The sequence below is a fragment of the Anser cygnoides genome, chromosome 1 (assembly GCF_040182565.1).
Source record: "Anser cygnoides isolate HZ-2024a breed goose chromosome 1, Taihu_goose_T2T_genome, whole genome shotgun sequence".
Lineage (NCBI taxonomy): Eukaryota > Metazoa > Chordata > Aves > Anseriformes > Anatidae > Anser > Anser cygnoides.
In genome coordinates, this window is record NC_089873.1 from 6,275,836 (window position 1) to 6,296,408 (window position 20,573).

General features: G+C 42.5%; 1 protein-coding gene across 10 annotated transcripts in view; it reads left to right on the forward strand.

Annotated features, from left to right (window-relative positions):
• CELF2 (CUGBP Elav-like family member 2) overlaps window positions 1-20,573 on the forward strand; it is a 374,770-nt gene that overhangs the window by 224,262 nt on the left and 129,935 nt on the right. For 9 of the 10 annotated variants that reach the window (XM_013185426.3, XM_013185427.3, XM_013185423.3 and 6 more), the window contains one exon: window positions 15,724-15,920. In XM_013185426.3, coding sequence (XP_013040880.1) covers window positions 15,724-15,920 — 197 coding nt within the window. Of the gene's footprint in view, window positions 1-15,366; window positions 15,561-15,723; window positions 15,921-20,573 lie in introns of those variants that run through there. The other variant, XM_013185431.3, reaches the window with a different exon arrangement.

Here is a 20,573-nt window from a genome sequence, read left to right on the forward strand (position 1 = left end):
GAAAGTGCAGCTCCTGCTCTCTCAAACACTACAATTGCTCCATGGCTTTTGTTTTTTAAAGGGGAAAAAAAAAAAAAAGTTGTTTGTTTTAAACACGCTCAAGCAACACAATGATTAGACATGACAGTTTGGCTGTGGGGCCTTCCTTTCAGTTCAGGAAAATATAGAACATAGCTGAGCTGTCCTTTCCTGGTAGAAATGAGGTCATTTGTAAAGCTTTGTGTACATTTCTGCAGCACTCGTAGAACTGAGCTAGTAAAGCGGATCTCCGAAAGTCGAAATCTTACTTGCACCAATATTCCCGTCTTTAAGAAATACAGACCCATTGACCGTGTAAGATTAGGAATCGCAAGCTGTGATTTAGGCTTAATGACTCCTCGAGGATGCATAGTTTTGATGTAGCTGTCAGTGGCACGTCCACTGCTGTCATAAGTGCGCTGCCTTTGCTGACTCTGAGCTTCTTACAGCTCCATGTGGATAAGGGAAAGCTTGTAATCGCTTTCCTTTTCCATGTGGGCTGCGTATCTGTTCTGAAATATGCAAAAGTACATTGTCAAGGTTGATTTTTCTGTTTATTAAATACAGAAATGTATACATTATATTTGTTAATCCCCATTGTTTGTAAAAATCCCTCAGGCAATTAGAATTTATTAAATAATTTATTTTATGTAAAAACTGATAGCAATTTTCATATCCAAACTATTTTTCTTACACCAATCAGATGTTGTATAGCTGCTAATACTTCAAGGTAGTTTTAATTAGCGTCTCAGCCTAATGCAACTCTGCTCCAGAATGCATCTTTGAAATAAATAGAATCTTAGAGTATCTGAGTTGGAAGGGACCCACAAGGATCATCGAGTCCAACTCCTGGATCCCCAAAGGACCACCTAAATAAGTAAAAATCAGGCCATGTGTCTGAGAGCATTGTCCAAACACTTCTTGAACTCCGGCAGGCTCAGTGCTGTGACAACTTCCCTGGGGAAGTGGAATAGCAAAGGATAACAGAAGGTGTACTGGATAAGTGACTGACAAATCTGGAGTGATGTCAGATGTGAACTGGCACATCAGATTCGCGTTCCATCCATCTTGAAACTTCATGGAACATATACCCATTGTGACAGAAAACTCTAGATGGTAACCCCCAGATTGTCTGACAATTTTTAATAAAGCATGAACTACTTCAGTCAGCTGTCTTGGCATTCAGTCCAATCACGGAGAGATGGAAACACAGGAAAGTAAAGAAGCATTCAAGATGTTGGGCTGCTTAATGAAGATACTTGGTAGAAAACAATAGATTAAATATTCCTGACTTTGTAGGATAAGTGAATTTAGACGTGCCGTGTCTCCTTCTCCTCTTCTTTTTCTTAACCACCTATTAAAGTCCTCTGGGAGTGCATCATGTTTCCTAACATATGAAAATAGTGGGAAAACATCTGGGCTTACTAATAAAATTAGGTCTGCTACTTAAAAAGCAGCCAGCATTGTTTGGGGCCTCAGAGATGCTCATGCAACGCAAATAATAATAGTAGGCTTTGAAAAGTACTTCACTTCTGCCGTGTTGCATAATTTTCAAATACTGCTTTTAAAAGACAAATTAGAATTGCATGAAGTTAAAAAAAAAAAAAAAGCATATCATGAAAGGTTTCGGGTTTGTTTATTTGTCTTTAATAATATAACAGTTCAACGTTCATGTAGTGCTTTCCTCTGAATGTTTCAGGGTACTTCACTGGGATGGGAACATAATGCTCCTCTTCTAGGGTGAGGGAAATGAGCACAGCAAAGGGAAGAGACTTACAAGAGCGTGGCTGAGAAACCAGTTTCTTTGTTATGTTGCCCTCTGTTTTTTCCCATTAGCAACACTTCCCAGTTTGGTTCTTCTGTAGGCTTTTGTCTTCTCTGTAGGATGGTTATAGCATGAGGATGGATATGCCTTATAGTAAGCAGTTAGTAGTACCCTTCTTGATGAATTTGAAGTTGCTCGACTAAACTCCACATTTGGTGTCCACAGCTGACAGACCCCCTGGACACGAGGCACAGACATCCCTGTCTGCGCTACACCAAAGTAAGAAAACCTTCAATCTTCAGGTTTTTTCTCTATTTTTCTCACTTAGAAACCCAGCAGGTTCAGACCTCAGATCATTAAAACAAATGGCACTATACTAAAATGCCATCTCTGCCCGTTGGATTCCCCCGTGTTTCCCCTATCAAGCAAATGACACCTGCGAGCTTCGGTTCTGTGTTCTCCCGTCGGCAGTGTCCAGGTGCCTCCGCCTGCCCCGGGGCAGGTTTCTTCCTTTTTCCATCTGCTGAGAGAAAGTGACGATGTCCGTACAGAGAGGGGTTGTATGGAAAAACAGTTGGAAAAGGGCTAGAGATCTTGGGGAACCACATGGTGTTACTAATCCTCTGGCTTTCCAAAGACTTGTCATCGCAAATAAGAGTTTTCTACTTTCAGGGGGAGGAGGGAAAAAGAAAAAAGAAAGACAGAAATTAACCCTGTGGTGTGATGACAGAGATTTCTATAAATCACACTGCATTTCCCACTGGTGCTAACGGCCAGCCAGACCTGAGATGGCCAAGTTTCTGCAGGTCGAGTACGTTACAGGGAGCTTAAAAATACATCCACAAGTCTTTAGCTGCCTTTGCTGGTGCACGAGGCTTCTGAAGTTAAGAAGCTTTGTACGTCACGGGATGGCCAATGGGATGGGAATGTTATTCCCATTTTTCCCATCTCCTCCTTTCCCATTTCTTCTGGAAGGGTGCCAGCCAGCCCCCAAAACCTGGATTCATTTTGCATTTGTGAGTAAAACCTCCATGGGAATAAATAATCTACTAGAACAAGCTTCTGTCCAAAACATCCAATTAAGAAGTTATCCTTTTAAACTTCTCCTGCGGCAAGTATTTGCTATGACCTTAAAAACACAGTTTTCGACAACGTTTCACGATGTGTTTGCCTTTCGGTTTGGCAAGAGGCTTCAGAGCCGCTCGGATGGTTTTCCACTGCTCAGCTTGTGCAGAGAAGATGAAGGTCTGCCTTTGAAGTCAGCAGTGTCCCCATAAATGACTCCCACATGATTTCGGAAGTGTGTTAGGGTGTGGTGATGTTGGGATTTTTCATGGTATGTTTATTAGGAAAATTTAAACCAGTTTTTCTGAGGTTTTTCATTTCTTTGAATGATGCTCTTAAAAGGGGAGTTGCTCCTTTCCTAATTACATGTCATTGTTTATTTTCTTGTAAGTCTTAAAAGAATATTGTAGCCATGTAATGCAGGGGAGCAAAATAAATTATTTGTAATATTAGGGTAAATATAAGAAACTGAATAATATTTTGTACTTTAACTAAGATTTACCTTAGAGCTCATGTTCTCTGTTGACTAATTGTGTGTCAGTGCATTTACATAACCGCTCTCTCTGTAGGTGTTAAAGTATAAATGTTGGCAGCCAAAAATACAAAGGAAAAAGAATCCTGTTTTGAAGAGCGTAGTGTACATATTGCAGTGGGATGTAGAAGTTTCAACAGGGGCGAAATGGAGACAGCGTGGCCCATTTTGCCCTGTGTACAAAGCTATGCTTTCCACCCAGCACACACAGTGTGTTTTTTCCATTAAAAATTGCTTAGTATTCTGGGTTCGGAGCCAGTTTCCTCTTCTGTAATCCACATATCACCGTTGCATGTGTTGGTAGTGGTACATCTGGTGCGACCTGGTTTTACCAACATTCAACGCTAGCAGTAGTATATAAATTTTCCCAGCTGCAGTTGAAGTCAAGCTCCTCGTTATTTCATTATTCTCTCTTCCATGAAGTTGGTATGAGTATTCATGGTGTAACATAGAATCAACAACCAGTAGAAAGAGAGTTTTTTTGTTTTTTGTTTTTTTCCCAAAAAGCACTAGAGAGAGTTATAAGTATGTTGGAAATCATTGGGGAAAATCACTTTCTAACTATTGACATTTCAGTAGCAATCTAATGAGGTTCTTAGGTTTTTCTAGTATGTAATATAGAGGAGTGATTAAAAAAGATTCAGAAACAGGGAAGTTGGTGTTTTTTTTTTTAACTTCCCTGCAATATGACTTGAAAGAAATATGTATCCCTGTTGACTTCGTGGTTGTCCAGCAATCTGATCAGAGCTGAGCTCTGCTCTACAGAAAGGCTGGGTACTTTTCCCACTCCCTTTTCTGCCCCTCATACCTAACCAAAGATTTCCATACACCACTCTGAAGAACGGGGAAGCATTTCCCAGACAGCATTCATGGTCTCCTTTACTAAACAGGCAGAATTTAGAAGAGGTGGGAGGAACAGAGGAGTTCGGTGGAGAGGAAAGGAAAAAGAGCAAAGCCATCTGCCCCTGACCCCACACCCCTGCTTTATTTTCCATGTAAATGGCAAAGTCATCCTGCCTCCTGCTCTGCATGTAGATGTTCAGTCGAGCTATATTTTCATAAGATTATTCATCCCAGTAATATTTGAAAGCTTTCCCACAATACGCAAAGTTTTGCCTGCCCACATACTTTATTCTCAAGCCTTGGGAGGGATAAAGATTTTCTTCTTCGTTTGCTTGTAGGTTTAAGATTTCGCCCTTCTCTGCCACTAAACCAAGCTTGATTCTGATTTTCAGTGTCATCATTTTGTCTGTAACCTAACACTCAGCTAATACCAGAACCCAGATTTCCAAGACTCTTCACTCTTACAACAAGATTGGCTCCACCTTGAGGAGTTAAAAAGGCCAGATAGTGGGATGAGAAGAGATGGGAACAACCTCTAGCACCTCTTGGCTCTCCAGCCAGCAGAAACACCTCTTAGTGGATAGGCAGCGAATATCTTAGCACATCTCATCCATCTGCAAAAATTGTCCTAGAAACTTCCGAGACAGGATTGCTGTACTTCTGCCCTGCTCCTCCTGACTCCTGGTGAATAGCCTAAATTAAACCTTAAGTGCTGCAGTGGTCAGGCTCCTTCCCCGGCCAGTTGTGGAAGTTCCCAACCTGCCCAAATCAAACCTTTGATTCATTGAAGCGAAGCTCAGTGCTCTGTGTTTCCCTCCGTGCTGCAGAAAACAGCTTTGTCACCTCTTTGACCTCCAGCTCGGTGAAACCTTTCCATGTGAGGAAAGCAAAAAGTCGGGTACAGTCCTTCACAGACAGTCGACAGCTTCCCCATATGATTTCTCCTGGCTCACTTGGTGCAGAGGTAGGAGGCGAGCCCACCAAGTCACCCCAGCAGCATCCCATTAATCCCAGCACGCAGCCAGATGCGGAGGGCTGACCACCCTGCCCTGAGCATGCCCAGCACCCAAGAGCTGTGTTTGTGTAGATGCTGGTTGTGTTTCCACTGCGGTCTGCATCTTTCCACCAGCTCGCTGCAGCTGTATTTGGGAACTGGAAAATTGCGTGATCCAAAGTGCCTGGTGAAGCAGATCCTTCCAGCCTCTCGTTGTAGGGAAACAAGTGTCACACCATGCAGAAGTGCCTCTGCGCATGTCAGCCGAGCGCTTTTTTCAGCGTGATGGCAGAGTGCAGAAATTTCAAAAGGAATCAGGCAATTAAATTTCGAACCAACATCTCTTCTGTTTGTTAGGAATTCATCATTTCACATAGATGCAATGTTTCATTGTGTGTTGCATGTCTTATATATAAACAGTTTCATTTTAATTTTTTAATATTGTCTTTCCCAGTTGTTGGGATTTTTTTTCTTCCTTTTCTGGACAGGTTATACATATGCTAATAGAAATATGCCTATTATTTGAAGCATAGTTCTGCTTGTCAATGAAGCTTCATTAACACCGTTATCACTGCCTGACATTTATCTTATAATTTTCCAGAGTTGACTGTTACATCTCCATGGAAACCCAAATTGCAATTGAAACAAGTGAGATAATAAAGGCATCCATAGAGGATTGACAGTATGCAAGCCCACAGTGTTTGCAGGCTACATTTGTTTATAGTTCCTTAGATAAATCTATTGCAGTGGAGATTTTTATTATCTGTCTCCTGTCTTTCTATGCTGCTTATTGCAAGGTTTAGAGCAACATTTTTTTATTTTGCTTTTTAATTAGAGCAATAAATTATTGGGCTCATCAAGGAAGGTCAGAGCATTGATGATATAAATTCTGGTGTGGTTTTTGGGGGGCGAAATATGGAGGTTTTTATAGATGATTTTGGCATTATGTAGACTGATGCATTCTGAGATTGATTTGGGAGTTTGTTTGAAGCAGCAAAAACTTACGATTGCGGACTCTTGATTTGCTGACTCTTTCAGTATGCAAGAAAGATTTTTTTTTCTATACCTAAGGACTTGAGCTCTCTAAGTTCATGACTCTAAATCAATTTAGATGGTGCCTCAAAGCATAGAGTCATGAAACTGGAGTGGGTCCAGAGTGAATTAATCTGAAATTAATTTGATTTTGAAAGGCTCCATCTGGCTGTGTTTGGAAAAGGCATTTAGACAGATATATAAACAAATGATCATCTGTATTCTATATGCCAGATGTGGTGTCAAAAAAAAAAATGAAGAAATGGTTTAAAAAAAAATCAGCTGAGGGGGATTTTGCTATAACGATGCTCAACTTGTTAAAATTACAATTGCATCATACTTTGGACAATAATCTTTTCATATATTCTGATTTGTAGAAGGGGGGACTAAGAGCAAGCCTGATAGGATATTTTGTTTTAAGTAAGAAAATTGAATGTCACAGCTTGCTTTAATTGTCTATTTCAGATCTCCTATATATAAGCCCAGCTAACTGAAATTGGCAGGACCCTTAACAAGAGCAGTGCTGTGATCTTCCATTCCCTTTTTAAGGGAGCTATTTAGGTAAAGCAGCCTTGTCAGCCACGAGCTGTTGGCCTCCCTCTCTTTTGACTTATGCTTTTGGGCCCTACAGAACCAGCTCTCTGTGCTCCGTGAAGCTCAGCAGCGAGCGGGTACAAGCGGGTACACACATGGGTGCCAGGCTGAAAATATGTCATGCTGTAAAGTACTTCCTGCAATAATCGTTTGGTTTTAGTACACTGAAACCTCTGCTGTGTTTCCAAACAAATGCCTGGAGGATTCCTTCCCATCTTCTCCATCCCTCCCCAGCTCCAGGACACGGTTTGCCATGAAGTAGGCAAGTCCTTTCAAACCACAGAAGAACTTGCAGGTAACTGCCAGCCTGCACATAATTGAAAATTATGTGAAATTGTCACGTCATGCTGAAATTGTCACGTCATTAATTACTACATAAAAATATATATTTTTTAAGCCTTCATTATTGCTTTTGATGTTTCTGGGGGCAAAAGAAGGAGGAAGTTGAGTAGCAACTTAGTACATTTTGATTAGTAGGTGTGGAGAGAGAGACTGATGTTGTTGACAAGAAAACAGATGGTCCTACGTGTCCTGAATTTTAAAAGCCTGGTGCTATTCTAATGTGGTTGTTGGCATGTCACAAATATATAAGCATTTGGTTGTAATCAAATCCTTTTTTTTTTTTTTTTAAAGTAGCATCAATAAATGTTTCTTGCCATACAGAAAGAAGTATTCTTCACTGCAAATATGCGTAAAGCAAAGCATTGATAATCCACACCATTAATATTGAGCAGTCAGCCACTTGAAACTCTACTTCATAGGAAAAATGGTGTCAGTCGGTGCCCCAAAACTGTAATTTCATTGTGCAAGTGCTTCAGTTCTCTCTCTGGCCCTGTCCAACTTACAGAAATGTGGAGAGGGCCCCTTTGCAATTTGAGTCCAATTTAAACGTAACATAGATTTTGCACAAAAGGACAACCTCTGCTCCAAGGAGATTACAGTGAGAAACATCAGTGTGGGGTACAGTAAAAGTGGAACAGAAAGTCACAGTCGCTGCTCATGAGCATCGTAGTTGGGATGAACTGCCACGGTTCTCATCATAACAGAGATTAATTTAGAGATGGAAAAATGATAAACAAGAAGCCTTTTTTAATGCTAACCTGTCCACGTCAAAGCCAGATGTGCAGACATCCACCTGTTAGTTGGCCAACAGAAAACAGATATTCAAACGTCACACCTTTGGTATTTATTGGTAATGTCCAAACTCTTGTGTTACTTTTTTTTTCCTGCTGCGTAGAGTTAGAAATGCACCAACCTTACACCTGACGGAGACAGACCCAAGCTTGTTTACAGGTTTAATGTACAGAGCAAATTCTGCTCAGGAAGCAAAACTGACTTCTTGGGTGGTTGCCTAAGCTGAGCTGTCTAGCAGAATGGTGATGCCTGGAGGACCTCATCCAGCCTTGAATTAGTTAGTTCCCAAAGCCTGCAGGAAAGGCTGGAAGATAAAGGCTGGGCCTAATACACAGCCTGCCAGTGCAGATCTCCAAGCATTTTTCATCATTCTTATCATGTGTCCTTAGAAATGAGTGATCCTCATCCCTCCACCTGAACAAGACGGGGGTCAAACCCAAGAAAGTAAGTGTTGGGATGGGTTTGGCTTTCTTCAGCTGTTAAAGGGCAGCCATCCTTTACCAAGCATTGGGCTTCTAGTTTAAGTTCAGTAAAATCAACAGGCTAGCATAGGCAAATATTTAAATATGCTGAAAGTAGACCATTATAAGTTTTATCAGCATAAACAGAAAGATACTACCCAGTCCTGACCTGTACAGATGGCGCGTTTAATTGTTTGCTGCCACTATTGGATGAACTAGTAATGATATTTTAATTGGTTTCCAAAATAGAGGACTTGAAAAAACAGCTCTTCCTCTCTCTGTTTATCTTCCCTTCTGCACTCATTCTTTCCCTTGTCTCTCTGTATATACATGTGTGTAGTCTAAATATAAAATATATATTTTAATTTGTGTAAGTTCTGTCCATGTGGAGCACATGCATATCACTAAGCACTACTGCATGTTCCAAAAAATAATTTGCTGCTAAAACAGAGGTCCATACACTAGCAGTAAGAGTTGAGACAGCTTGAAGCCACTACACTGAATACAATTTTTTTTAAGATATCTGTGATTATGAGTTTTTTTTGTTTGTTTGTTTTTTCTGAAGGTGTGATATAGCAGATGTGCAAAGCTTTTGCAGAGTTACTGCATCTTGACTCTGCGGTTCTAGGAAGCATTACCGCTGGTTTTAAACACATATGCAAAGGATGTTCACAATTCGGTTTGCAACCCCAGGCTCAAATCCAAGTGTTTTGGAATGGAGGTGGTGCAGCAACCAAGAGGCCAAGCACTGGAGCTGCCACTGGCCTCTAGAGGTAAATAGTTAGCAGTGAGCCTGGGGGAGGTTGTAGCCAGGTCAGGACAGACACGACCTCGTTAGCTTTGGTGAGCACAACTCAGGGCTAATTTTAGGAAGTCAACAAGCCTTGGCACAAAGGAGTGTCTGTGCTCTAATCTGCGCCACAAGTGCAGAAGGTAATTGCATTTTAACATAGCTATTATTATGATTTCCATACGTATCCTTGATTCCTTCCTGTAATACTAATGAGGAATCTCTGAAGAATAATGTGTTGTACCTCAGGTGTATTCAGCTCTCTCCTGATGCTGTATGTGTGTGGTTCAGTACTTTTCCCATGTCACTTTTAGCATCATGCATTCTGACCCAGCTGTTTGAGAGATGCCTTCCCTCTGCTTCTCCTTCTCCCAGCCGGAATGTGTTTCCCATCAAGAAAAATTTCAGTGTAGGAAAATGATTTTTTTTTCCTCATATTTTCACATCAGTCCTCCTCGGTGACAGGATGCTACTTCCTCACCCTACGGAAAAGTTGCGTTTAAGGCATAAAAGGGATCACATGTACTAAATTTGGAATTGATCAGGACACAAGCAGTCCCTTCTAGGGGACCAACGTTTTACCACGGTTTGTATGAGGCAAAATACAGAGAGAGTTAGCAAACCTGAGCTACAGCTAAACACCGACTCCATCAGAAAAAAACTGACTGTGAAATTTAGATCACTTGTCAAGGCAGAAAAAAAAGACTCCATTGTCTTAAGCAACATTATGCTTTTACAGATAATTTCTGCAGACGTGGAGGCAATGGGAGAAAAAACATCTTTGCATTTACCATTCAGGGCTTACATGAGCACTTGAGTATTATTAGCTATTGACAAGAATAAAATCTCCGCATTGGATGCCAGGTATTAAAAGCCATGAGAATTGTTCGTGTGGTTCATGTGGTGTGTGCGTGCAAGTGCTGTTGCTCTCTGCTGGATGGATGAAGAATTACTCGGCTCTTTGTTCAGGCTTTATGGGTCTGTAAGACGGAGTAAGAGAGAATGTTGTCTGAGCTCAGAGTTTCGGTACCCCTCCTGAAATTGCAGTTGGCCTTCTAGCGTAGCAGAAACCCAGCTGAGCAAGTCGTGCAGCCGCCAGAAGTTGTCACCCTGCCTCTGGGCGCGGGGAAACCTGGAGAAAATTACTTTGTAGGCATTGCTGCATGTGCGGGACTCGTCCCGCTGTGAGCTGCGGCATTAATCGGGCACGATGTCAGAGTCATTCAGCAGCTGCCGGTATGGATATGTGTAACTTAATAATTATTATTGTTATTCTTACTAGTGGTTTATAGTTGTGCCAAAACCTGTACAAGACACAGGAGCAGCTAACGATTTATGAAACTTCATCTTTCCTCTGAGCTGCTGTTGAGCTACTGCCCTGTGAAAACACTGATGGGCCAGAAAGCTTCTGGATATTAACTTTTTTTTCCCAAAAAAACACAGAGACCTGGTCATTTGTGGCTTAAAAATATAGAACGGCTTCTTTTTGTTTTATCTCATTTTGTTTTGTCAGAGGTTCTGGCCCTCATTTTGCTGGCCGAAATCCAATTTAGGTAATTACATTCTGTGTCTCTAAATCCCAACCCCCTGCAGTTTCCAATGGGGTATGGTATTGTTCTACCCTTCCTGGCTGAAATTGTTGTGCGATAATGCTCCATGTCATTAAACAGCTGCCGTCTGTCACCTTACGATGAAGCCATTCCTCTCTAAACAATGAGTTTATAAAGCCCTTTTGGGTCCTTCCGGATAAAATTTGCTCGTAAGCCAGCAGTTACGATTTTCAAGCACGGTAAGGTGATGGTCGTTGTCTCTTCTGCCAGCAGTTGGAGTCCGTCGGAGTGGTGGTGTCCCTTCGGTCAGCTCGTGCGGTACCCTGGCAGCTCGGATGGAAATATCTGTTGCTGTAAAACCTTGATGTTTCCGTGCTAGGTTGGATTTAGTGGGCTTTACACTTGCAGCCTGTTCCTTAGCATGTTGTCGTTGTCGTTTTGGTGCTTAGGAATGAAATGTTCTTCCAGGGATGTGCTGTTTGGTCGCGTACCATCGGACGTGAAAAAGGCAAATCTCCAACAAAACAGCAAAGCCATTAAAGTAGGGTGAGGACTGCGAGAGGAATTGACCAAAACAGAAGAACGGGAAGTGTTCTGGACAGGATTACAAAGGGATTGAAAACACGGGTGTGATGCAAACCCATTCAGTCCCAATAAAAACGGGTTTTCAGCACCTGGCTTGACACCTAGTTTGTGAACGGGAGTGAGTTGGGATTAATGCCAAAGATCTTAACAGTGATGAATTTAAGAGGGTCCCTCTTGATCCAGACTTTGTTTCTGAAGCCTGCCTCTCTCTCTCAGTAGCGGTCAGGTCACTTCAGCAGCTTGGCCGTAATTACAGACATGAATGGGAGAGGCAGAGAAGGCATCCAGTGGGTTTTGCCGGGGCCCCCGCTTAAGCAGCAGCGATATTAAAACAATCTCTGGCTCCTCAAGGAGTGGCCCTGTCAACTTGCTGAAATGATGGAATGGTAGTTAGGTTATTAGAAGGAAAATTGGCACAAATTGAGAGAGAGGATGCTCTGGCAGTGACCACAAGCAGCCAGCGACTCAGTGGCTTAATCTCTGCCCTCGGGCTGCTCTCTCCAATACAGATGACACCTTGTCAGCAAAGATGATGTGCTGGGTCACCCCAGAGTCCAATGGGCTAAATTGGCCACAGAGGGAAGGGTTGCTGCGGCGTAGAGACAGCAAGCCACATAATCTAATTCTTTTTTTTTTTTTTCATATATATATGTCATCATTTGGGTACTGACAGTAATTGTCAAGGGATTCTCTTCTCATTAGTGTCCCCTAGCCGCAGCTAGCTCTGTGCTCGTGCTTTCAAGAAGTAGTCCTGAGCTTTTGCAAGGATTGCTTTGGCTCCTCTCGGAAAGTTTCACCCATCGTTTCTCTTCTGTGTTGTTATTTCCTGCGTAAAGCGAGAGGGGGAGATGGGGAAGGAAGGAGTTGCTTCCTCCGAGAGCATTGCGGTGGCAGGGAGAAGTAACAAAACCCCTACGGTTGCTGGCGGCTAAGAGGTCATAGTGCTGAGCAGCTCCTGCCAGCGGGTGAAGATGAAGGCTGGGGGAGGAGAACGGAACTCATCTCTAGCAGAGACTGGTTGGGAGGGGATCAAAAATATTGATTGGTTGGATTTTGCACTCGCTTGAAGAAGCTCAGTGATAGCTGAACCGTCAGGCAGGTGTGCTTTATGTTTGCTGTTCCTTGAGTACACTGCAGATCTGTAAAATATACAAAATAATCTGATATTTTTTTCATTGTTATCTCCCTATTGTTTTATCCACTTATTTGGTTTGTCCAAGTGGGCTGTAGTCATATAGCTACTGCCGGCACTGGGTAAGGATGCTCCTGCAGGTGTCATTGATGTGACAGCACTGTTGCACTCCTTAAAACCCCAATAGAGGTGGGAACCATTCCTCCGAGATGCTTGGTAGCCTTTGTTTGCACTGAAGTCAAAGGAAATGTAACTTAGCAAGGAGCCGGCTGTGCCCTCTCCACGGGTTCAACTTGTTTATCCCCCCCCCCAAAACGTTGGCAGCTCAGCCCTGCGGTAGGAAAGAATTATAGAGAAAAGTCTTAAGTTATGCTTGCTTTTTCCTAAATCTGCAGGAGTTAGCGGATTGGCAGAGCTGTCAGAGGATGGTGGAATTAAAGCTGGAGAAGTTTTAATGACTTGCCCAAGTTCATTCAGGCAGTGAGTGACACAGCCTGTCCCCCGGAGCGTTGTGTCACTGCACACAGCAGCCTACACCTGCAGTCAGGGTGTTTAACCATCGTTACCCAATAAAACATTTCAGGAATATGATCAATGTAATTCCACTTCTGCCCCCCCGAAGTAAAGAAAGTGCGTAAGCGTTGTGTTGAATTAGAAGAGATCTAACCCGTGCCTGAACCTCAAGCTCAAAGCAGGAACTTGATGGTAATGGGGCAATTAACCTGAGTAAACAGTTAGAAGTGTTAGGTTTTGTGGTTTCCTCCAAATTGTCTTGTTAGTGATGGAAATTGTAGTGCTCTCGGTGGTAAAGGTGCTGTGGGTAAAGGAATAAGCAAAGGAATAAACTTGTTCTTTATTAAATATGACCTCTGCTGTAATTTAGGGCTAACATAGTAATTATGTGTGGATTTCTTAAGGAAGAGATCCAACAGAGAGACTAGATGAAGGGCATAATTTGAAAAGGAACTCATTTCATTTTTTAATGTAAACAAAGCAGAGAATAAATGAAGCGAAAAGTGAAGCTGATTTCTGAAGGAAAATACTTGCCTGAGTACAGGACAAAGCCAGTGGCTGCGCAGCTCAGCCTTGTCTTTGCAGGTCCAAAAGAGTGTATGAGCATTTTCCTTGGCTATTTTAAGCTATGGGGCTGCAATTTTACTTTTTCTTCCTGCTAGGAAGGTTGTTTAATGCACTGGGTTTTACATAAACAAGTAGGAAATCAAATGGCAGAGTGGTTTTTCCAGAGGTCTAAATGCCACATAGGTGCCTAGTACCCCCGAAAGTCTTGAACGTTGCTCCCATTGGGCATCACTCAGGTGAGTCAGGGGTTTTTTGTCTCTTGGAGTTTGGGGTGTGGGTTATTTTGGGATTTTTTTTGTCTGTTAAGTATTAGGTATGTGTGGAAAATAGAGCTTTTAATGCCTGGAGAAATCACGATGGCTGCATCGGTGTGCTTGGGACCTGTAGAGCATCTTCAAACAAAGAGCAAGCGTAAAACAAGCGAGGGCATTTGTGCATGAAACACAATAGAAAAGGCTGGGCCAAATCCTTCAGTCTCTTATTCAGGCAAGGCTCCCAGTAGGGTCAATAGGAATTTTGTCTAATAAATGAGTGTGATAAATCCCATTGTCTGTTGATCAGTGTTAAAGACACTTCAGAAGTGGCGATCCAGCTTCTTGTTGTTGGTTTAAAATCTGCCTTTAATATGATTTTCTCCTTCCTGCAGTGAGTAGGGAAAGTGCAAAAGTTTATATAAGCATATTAATATGTTCAGGTGTGTTGTTCTTTCAAGGAGATGAAGCATGGAAGACTAAATAATTTGTCTTTGCACGTTACAACTGTGATGACACAAAGATGTTTTTTTCTTGCCATTCTTATATTTCCTTTTTTCACGTGTGTAATATTATTTGGGTCTGGTCGTGCAGGTTTGGGGCTCTTCAAGCCCTCCTGTGGGCACTCGCCCTGACCAATTGTCAAATGGAGAACTTGTAATTAAAGCCAAGTTTTTTTCATAGTGGCAGGTGGCTCCGAGATGCCTGAAGTTTGGGATGAGCAGCGTTCAGCATTGCTGCACGCACACCTTCTTACCCCTTTCCCCGGTGGGAAGATGGGAGGAGCACTCTGAAAGTCACATCTCATTAGCGTTCTTTCTTGAAATTTAAGCATCAAAAAACGATCATCATTACAGAATCTCTAGCCAAAGAATTAATTGCAATGGTTGCCCTTAATAATCAATAGCGGCACAAGGTTTTTTTAATTTGTTCTTTAATTCAGTGTTCCTGTTCAGTATTTAAAATGTTTTGTTTTCCTTAGAAAAGTACAACTCTTCCTAAATCATAGTATGTCATATGTCTCACAGAGCAGGGGTTTTTTGGTTAAGTGCTTTTCCCCAGCAAAAGTGTCGAGCTGTTTTGAACTTAGACGGACATCTGGAGATCAGATAGGGTAGAAATTTACGGGGTGTGAAAAATTTCAAACACTTAATGTCCTTTTCATGGAGAAAAACTTTCTGAAGCAGCATTTTAGTTCTTGGAGTGAAGTAGGCAATCTTGCCACTGCTTTCTCCTTTTGAATTGTGCATTTTTTGTGTGCCAGGGTGCAATAAACAATGTGCTTTGGACTGGCACTCTGCAGACTGCTTTTTCCTTTTTAAAGAGCGTAGGCAACTAATCGGCAGCGACCAGCCGCATAGCTGGAGTGTTTTCCATTCTAGGCAATATCATACTAATTTGGTGCACACATGGATGCTTCACACAATCTGCAAATTCATCGCTGGCATCTTGCATTAGTCATCTGACAGATTGCCAAGTGTTTCATATTCCTTTCATGTGACTTTATTACAAAACACGCACACACACACCAGCACTGTCTTATTTCTGCCAGTAGCCAGTTTAGTGAGAATTCACTGCAGTTCTGTTTACAACAGCCATGGAGAGAAATCTGCGCTTCGTTGCAACTCTCCTCCACTTTAAAATGCAAAAGTACCAGTCTGCATTGTGCAGCTCTCTTCTTATATAATGACATTAAGCAGCAGCCTGCAGAGAAAACCAGACTCAATGAAAAATGTAATCGCGTTGTTTTTTGTTCATAATACTTATGCTATTAATTAAATAGCAATTTTTTTTTCTGCTGTGTGCCAATTGACATCATCTTCTGCATCTAGTGCACATGAAAACTGCGTAGTCTCCTAACTTGCCTTTTCTTTTCATCTCCTTTTCCACTTTCTAGTAACGGCACAGCTAACAAGATGAATGGAGCTTTGGATCATTCAGACCAACCAGACCCAGATGCCATTAAGATGTTTGTTGGACAGATTCCCCGTTCATGGTCGGAAAAAGAGTTAAAAGAACTTTTTGAGCCTTACGGAGCTGTCTACCAGATTAATGTTCTCCGAGACAGAAGTCAGAACCCTCCCCAAAGTAAAGGTACAGTAGTTGTACTTTGTTTACTTTCAGGGATTTTTTTTTCAATGCTCTCACTTTGTTTTAGGATTTCCAGAGAGGTTTGTATCTGGGCTGTTTTGAAGCATACTGTGTCGAGCTATGCAGCAGTCCTAAGAGGAGAGAACTCCTGAATACCTATCGATTACTGTCTTCCTCTTCTTCTTAAATTGCAGTTTAAATATCTGTTATCTGGAAGCGAGCATTCCAACTGTGCAAAAAATAACAAAAGATTGCCGTCCCTGTTTAAATTATTATTGCCAAGAGACATGGAAACCTGAACGGTCACTTTCCCAGGATTAGCTCATGAAAAATATAATTTTCTACTTCCTTTCGTTTCCTCTCTTTGCACCCCAGGTGGGAATAATTTTCAGGATACAGAAGGGGAGAAAGGGTAGCAGTGGGCTTTTGCTACATCATTGCTCCAGAGGCAATAAAAATTAAAAAACAGTCACCCTGCCCTTTTGTGAAAATTTGATTTCTTTTTTTTTTTTTTTTTTTTTTGCAGTCATGTTAAAGGATTGATTTTTGGCACTAGTGTTTTTCTAAAAGAAAAGGCTTTTTTTTTTTCTTTCTGCAGTTTTTCGCTCACGTATAAAGTATTTGTCCTTTGCTTTCTTTAACTGTATGTCTATGCATATTTAGGCATGTGACAATTCTGTGTACTATAGTTATGTAAGTATAGCATAGGCTTACACGTAAACTTAAAGTGAATATTTTGTTTCACACGATGCTTTTTCTCTCTACCTAGTATACTTCCATTTACACTTTGGGATTTTCAAGTTTCGTGTATTAAGTTATTGCTAGCATTGCAAATAATTAGCACAGCTCAGAGGTACAGCCAGCTGTGCGGGCGTTGTGAGATTACTCAGTAGTTATTCATTCTTAGTCCTCTCCTACCACTGCTTCTAAAAACCTTTATGGAGAATATCATAAAACGATTTTGTGGGCTAGCAGCTCGCTACCGGTGCAAAGCAGCACTCCTGAGGTTTCCAGTTCAGCAAGAGGCGATTGCTGTCGCATGCAGCACAGCTCGGGTGCTCCTGCGCTTTTGTGCAAAGCGCTGCCCAGACTCAGCATTTCCTCCTTGCCCCAGTACGTGGCTGAGGATCTTCTCGGTGGTCTCCTCTTTGCTGCCCCAATTTAAGGGTTCTCGTGCTTTGATATTTGGTTTGCCTATGTGTGTCACTTCTGGTTAAAGGGACGTTTTTTTTAATCTTGGCTTCACACCAGCATCGGGGAAGGGCTTCATGTTACCATACCTTGCTGCTTACCAAGTTCCGTATCAGACTACTCTCTCCCACCAGTACTACAGAAGCAGAAGGTATTTTGTGTTGCAGTGTTTCAATGCAGTTCTGCTTTCAGCTCCCTCCATTCCCTAGAATTGATGTAGCCAAGCATGCACACCCCTGCTACGTTAGCACAGCGCCCTCACCAAGTGTCTTTTTGTTGTAATGCTGGATAGAAGACGGTATTAAGAGGTCAGGCAACTGGATTTTCAGCAGTCCAGGCTGCTACGGATGAGCAAACTCCTACTTAGTTTAAACCACTAAAATGATGAACTTTGAGACTCGCCCATTTAGAGAGAACTGATTCCTGGGCCACAGAAATGCCTTCCCACTAAGCAGTAAATGAAGTGGGAATGATACTGTGGTTAGACAGAAGAAAGTCATTGATTGCCGTTTCTGTGGTGTTTCCCATTACGTTGTACCTGTCTGTCAGGCAGCTGGAAGGCATAAGGATTAAACACAGGTCATGCAAACCATTGTAGACTAATTATGAAGGCTTATGAAGTCCTCGTATTCTATATTCATTTTGAAAGGTGGGTATGGGTTGTTTTGTTGCTGTTTTGGTATTTTTTTGCTTAGACTCTTTTCAGCTACTCCGAGATGATGCTTTTATGTCAGTTCAGACATTATATGTTTTAATAAGCAAATGAAATTAATCCTCAAGAAAGACAGAATAACCTTCAGACTTATATTTCCCTGACACAGCAGCGAGCTCCTCCGGTGGTCAGCCTTTCCTGTGGAAGCTCTGGAGCAGTGTGTCTCCATGCTGGCTCTGTCCTTCCTCCTGGCTGAGGCTGCCAGCAAGGTTGCCAGATATAGAAACCTCTTGAGTTTCGTGTGGGTATCTCTTGACTAGGAACGATTTGTATTTTCTTAATCCAGTAGCACAAAGGATTCTGTGTGAGAGATTAAGATTCCGTTATAAACCAAAAAAAAATGGCCTGAAAAATGTTTGATAGTCTTTTTGTTGTCACGGTGCATGAGAAATTCATCACCTATACCATGTAAAAGGGTTTTAAAATGAATCTGAGTTTTGATTTTTTTCAGGGGCTGTGGGTGAATTCCGTGCCCTCCTTCTGTGCAAACAGCCACACGAAACAACCTTTCCTATTTTAATTGAGGTGGGTGGATTGGGGTAATCCAAAGCAGCTTCCTGCGCCCTGTCTCTGCATCACCTCCAGCCGTGGAACAGTGTGTCAGGAGGACGCTGGGTCAGGGTGGCAGCGGAAAAGTCTTTCTCCCGTTTCATTGCGTGGCCATGGTTGTGTGTCATGCCGGACATTCACAGGCTGATATCACTCAGATATTTTTTTTTCTTAATATTCTCGAAGGCATGAACTACAACAATGAAAATGCAAGTTAGTGCTACTACGCCACGCGGGGCTGGTCCTTTTCTTTGAAGAAAGGCATTTTGATTTTCGAAAGATTTCTCTCGTACTAGATGAGGGCTGTGTATTTCTGTTACCTTGGCCAAGGGGGCTTCTCCAATTTGCACAGGCTTTTTCTCTGATGAGCTGTTTATGAAGCTGCAATCTGAGTCTCTCCCGATTCTGTCAAAAATAACCATCGGCTGCTTCTCTCTCTCCCGCTGTTATTAAGGCTGCCTTTCATACCCTCCAACGACAGACAGCCTACTTCATTTCTTTCCTACTTGTACTATTTGCCAGCTCCGCAAAGTTGAAGCTGGAGGAAGAGGAGGAAGAGAGGTAGAAAGCCAAGTTTTACTCATTTTGGAAAAAAATAGAGAAAAGCCACATTACTTCCACAGAAATACCGCTGCTGTGCAGCTTCGTTAATTGGATCTTATACCACAGAAATGGCTGCATTTCAATGGGTGATGGTCAAATATCCTCCTTAAGTAAGAAACTCCTCTTGCTTTCCAGAGCCTGCAGTTCTCTGGTTCTTTTCGGATGTGTGAAAGAGCTCAGCAAAGTAATTTGACTTTACGTGTTTATCCCCTGTTGTTTTGTAAGACTTTTTCCTCTTTCTACAGCAAGAGAAATCCAGGGGATTAGGTAAACTAAATACACACACACAAAAAAAAATTGGCAGGAAATCTTGCAGCACTGAAATAAATGGCACTTTCAGCTTCTGAGGACTAAGGCGATTCAAAGTCTCAGCAGATCAGCTGTCTCTGTTCCCAGTCCAGCTTGCTCCCTTTGTATAATTTATTCTGGGTGGATAGATGACTTTTTCAGGGTAGTTATTAAAAAGAGCTTCTGTAAGACCTCAAATGCAGCAAGCTCGATGCGAAGGCAGAATCCAGTGCCACCAAGGTTTCTCCCCTTCCCCGCTGCTTTCATAAGCTGGAAACATTTCCCTTACTGCGTTTCTTTCGGAGTTGCAGTGCTGAAGCAGGCAGATGGCACAGGGCTCCTTTTCCCCTCTGAGATGCAGCAGAAGTGTCTCGGGTCAGAGCTGCGATGTCGTTTTTGTACCTTGCCTCTGTTTCCACACCTGCTAATTCTTGCAGGGATCGAGGCCCCCTGAACTAGCCGCATGAGGCCGAGCCTGCTCGTGCAGCAATCTCACGCCAGAAAGCAGGGGAAAGGCACCAAGAAACAACTGCCTCCCTCTTTCCTGGTAGCCCTTCACAGACCTTTTATCAGATTAGGGGGAGGATGCTGAGTGAACAAGGATGTGCTGTAGTTAAAGGCCAGTGTTTATTATTATCCTATTTAACATGGTAATTTAAGTCTACCGGGAAGCGAGCAGAGGAATCTGATAATGAGGCGTTCATCTGCTCCATCCAGGCGAGACAGGATGGGCAAGGCACATCAGAGGCAGAAGTCATCTGGCTGTTTTGGGTACCAGCTTGGCTACAGGTTAGCCCTTCAGAAATCCTCCTGCAAATGCAGGCAGGAGGAACAGCTCCCCAACTCCAACAGACCCCTGGCCCCTGTTCAGTGCCCTGTTCTCAGTTGGGGCAGGAGGAAACGGGGGGACTCGGGCAGTCCTGCATGGGACCAGAGCAGTGACACTCAGCTTGGCACACAAACCCGCCCTGACCATACCAAATAGCAGCAAAGGCGTTAACCAACTGCTCCTTGCCTGCCCTTGCATCACCACTCAGCGGATTGCACTGTGTCTTTGCTCCGAGAAGTAATTTCAGTGCATTGTGTTTTGCAAAACTGTTTTAAAAGTTCCCTTCAGCCAGCACTGTGGGAGTCAGGGTTTTTCCACACATTTTCCACTGACTTGCTTCGAGTTTTTAATGCTCTTACAGGTCCCCATGATTGTTGTTTAGCTTTTGCAATCTGATGATTGTGTCCCAAGCACGTATGCTGTCAAAACTGCAGGACTGGGGCCTGCAGCCTTTATGCATGCATGTTTTTAGACTAAGTTTTAG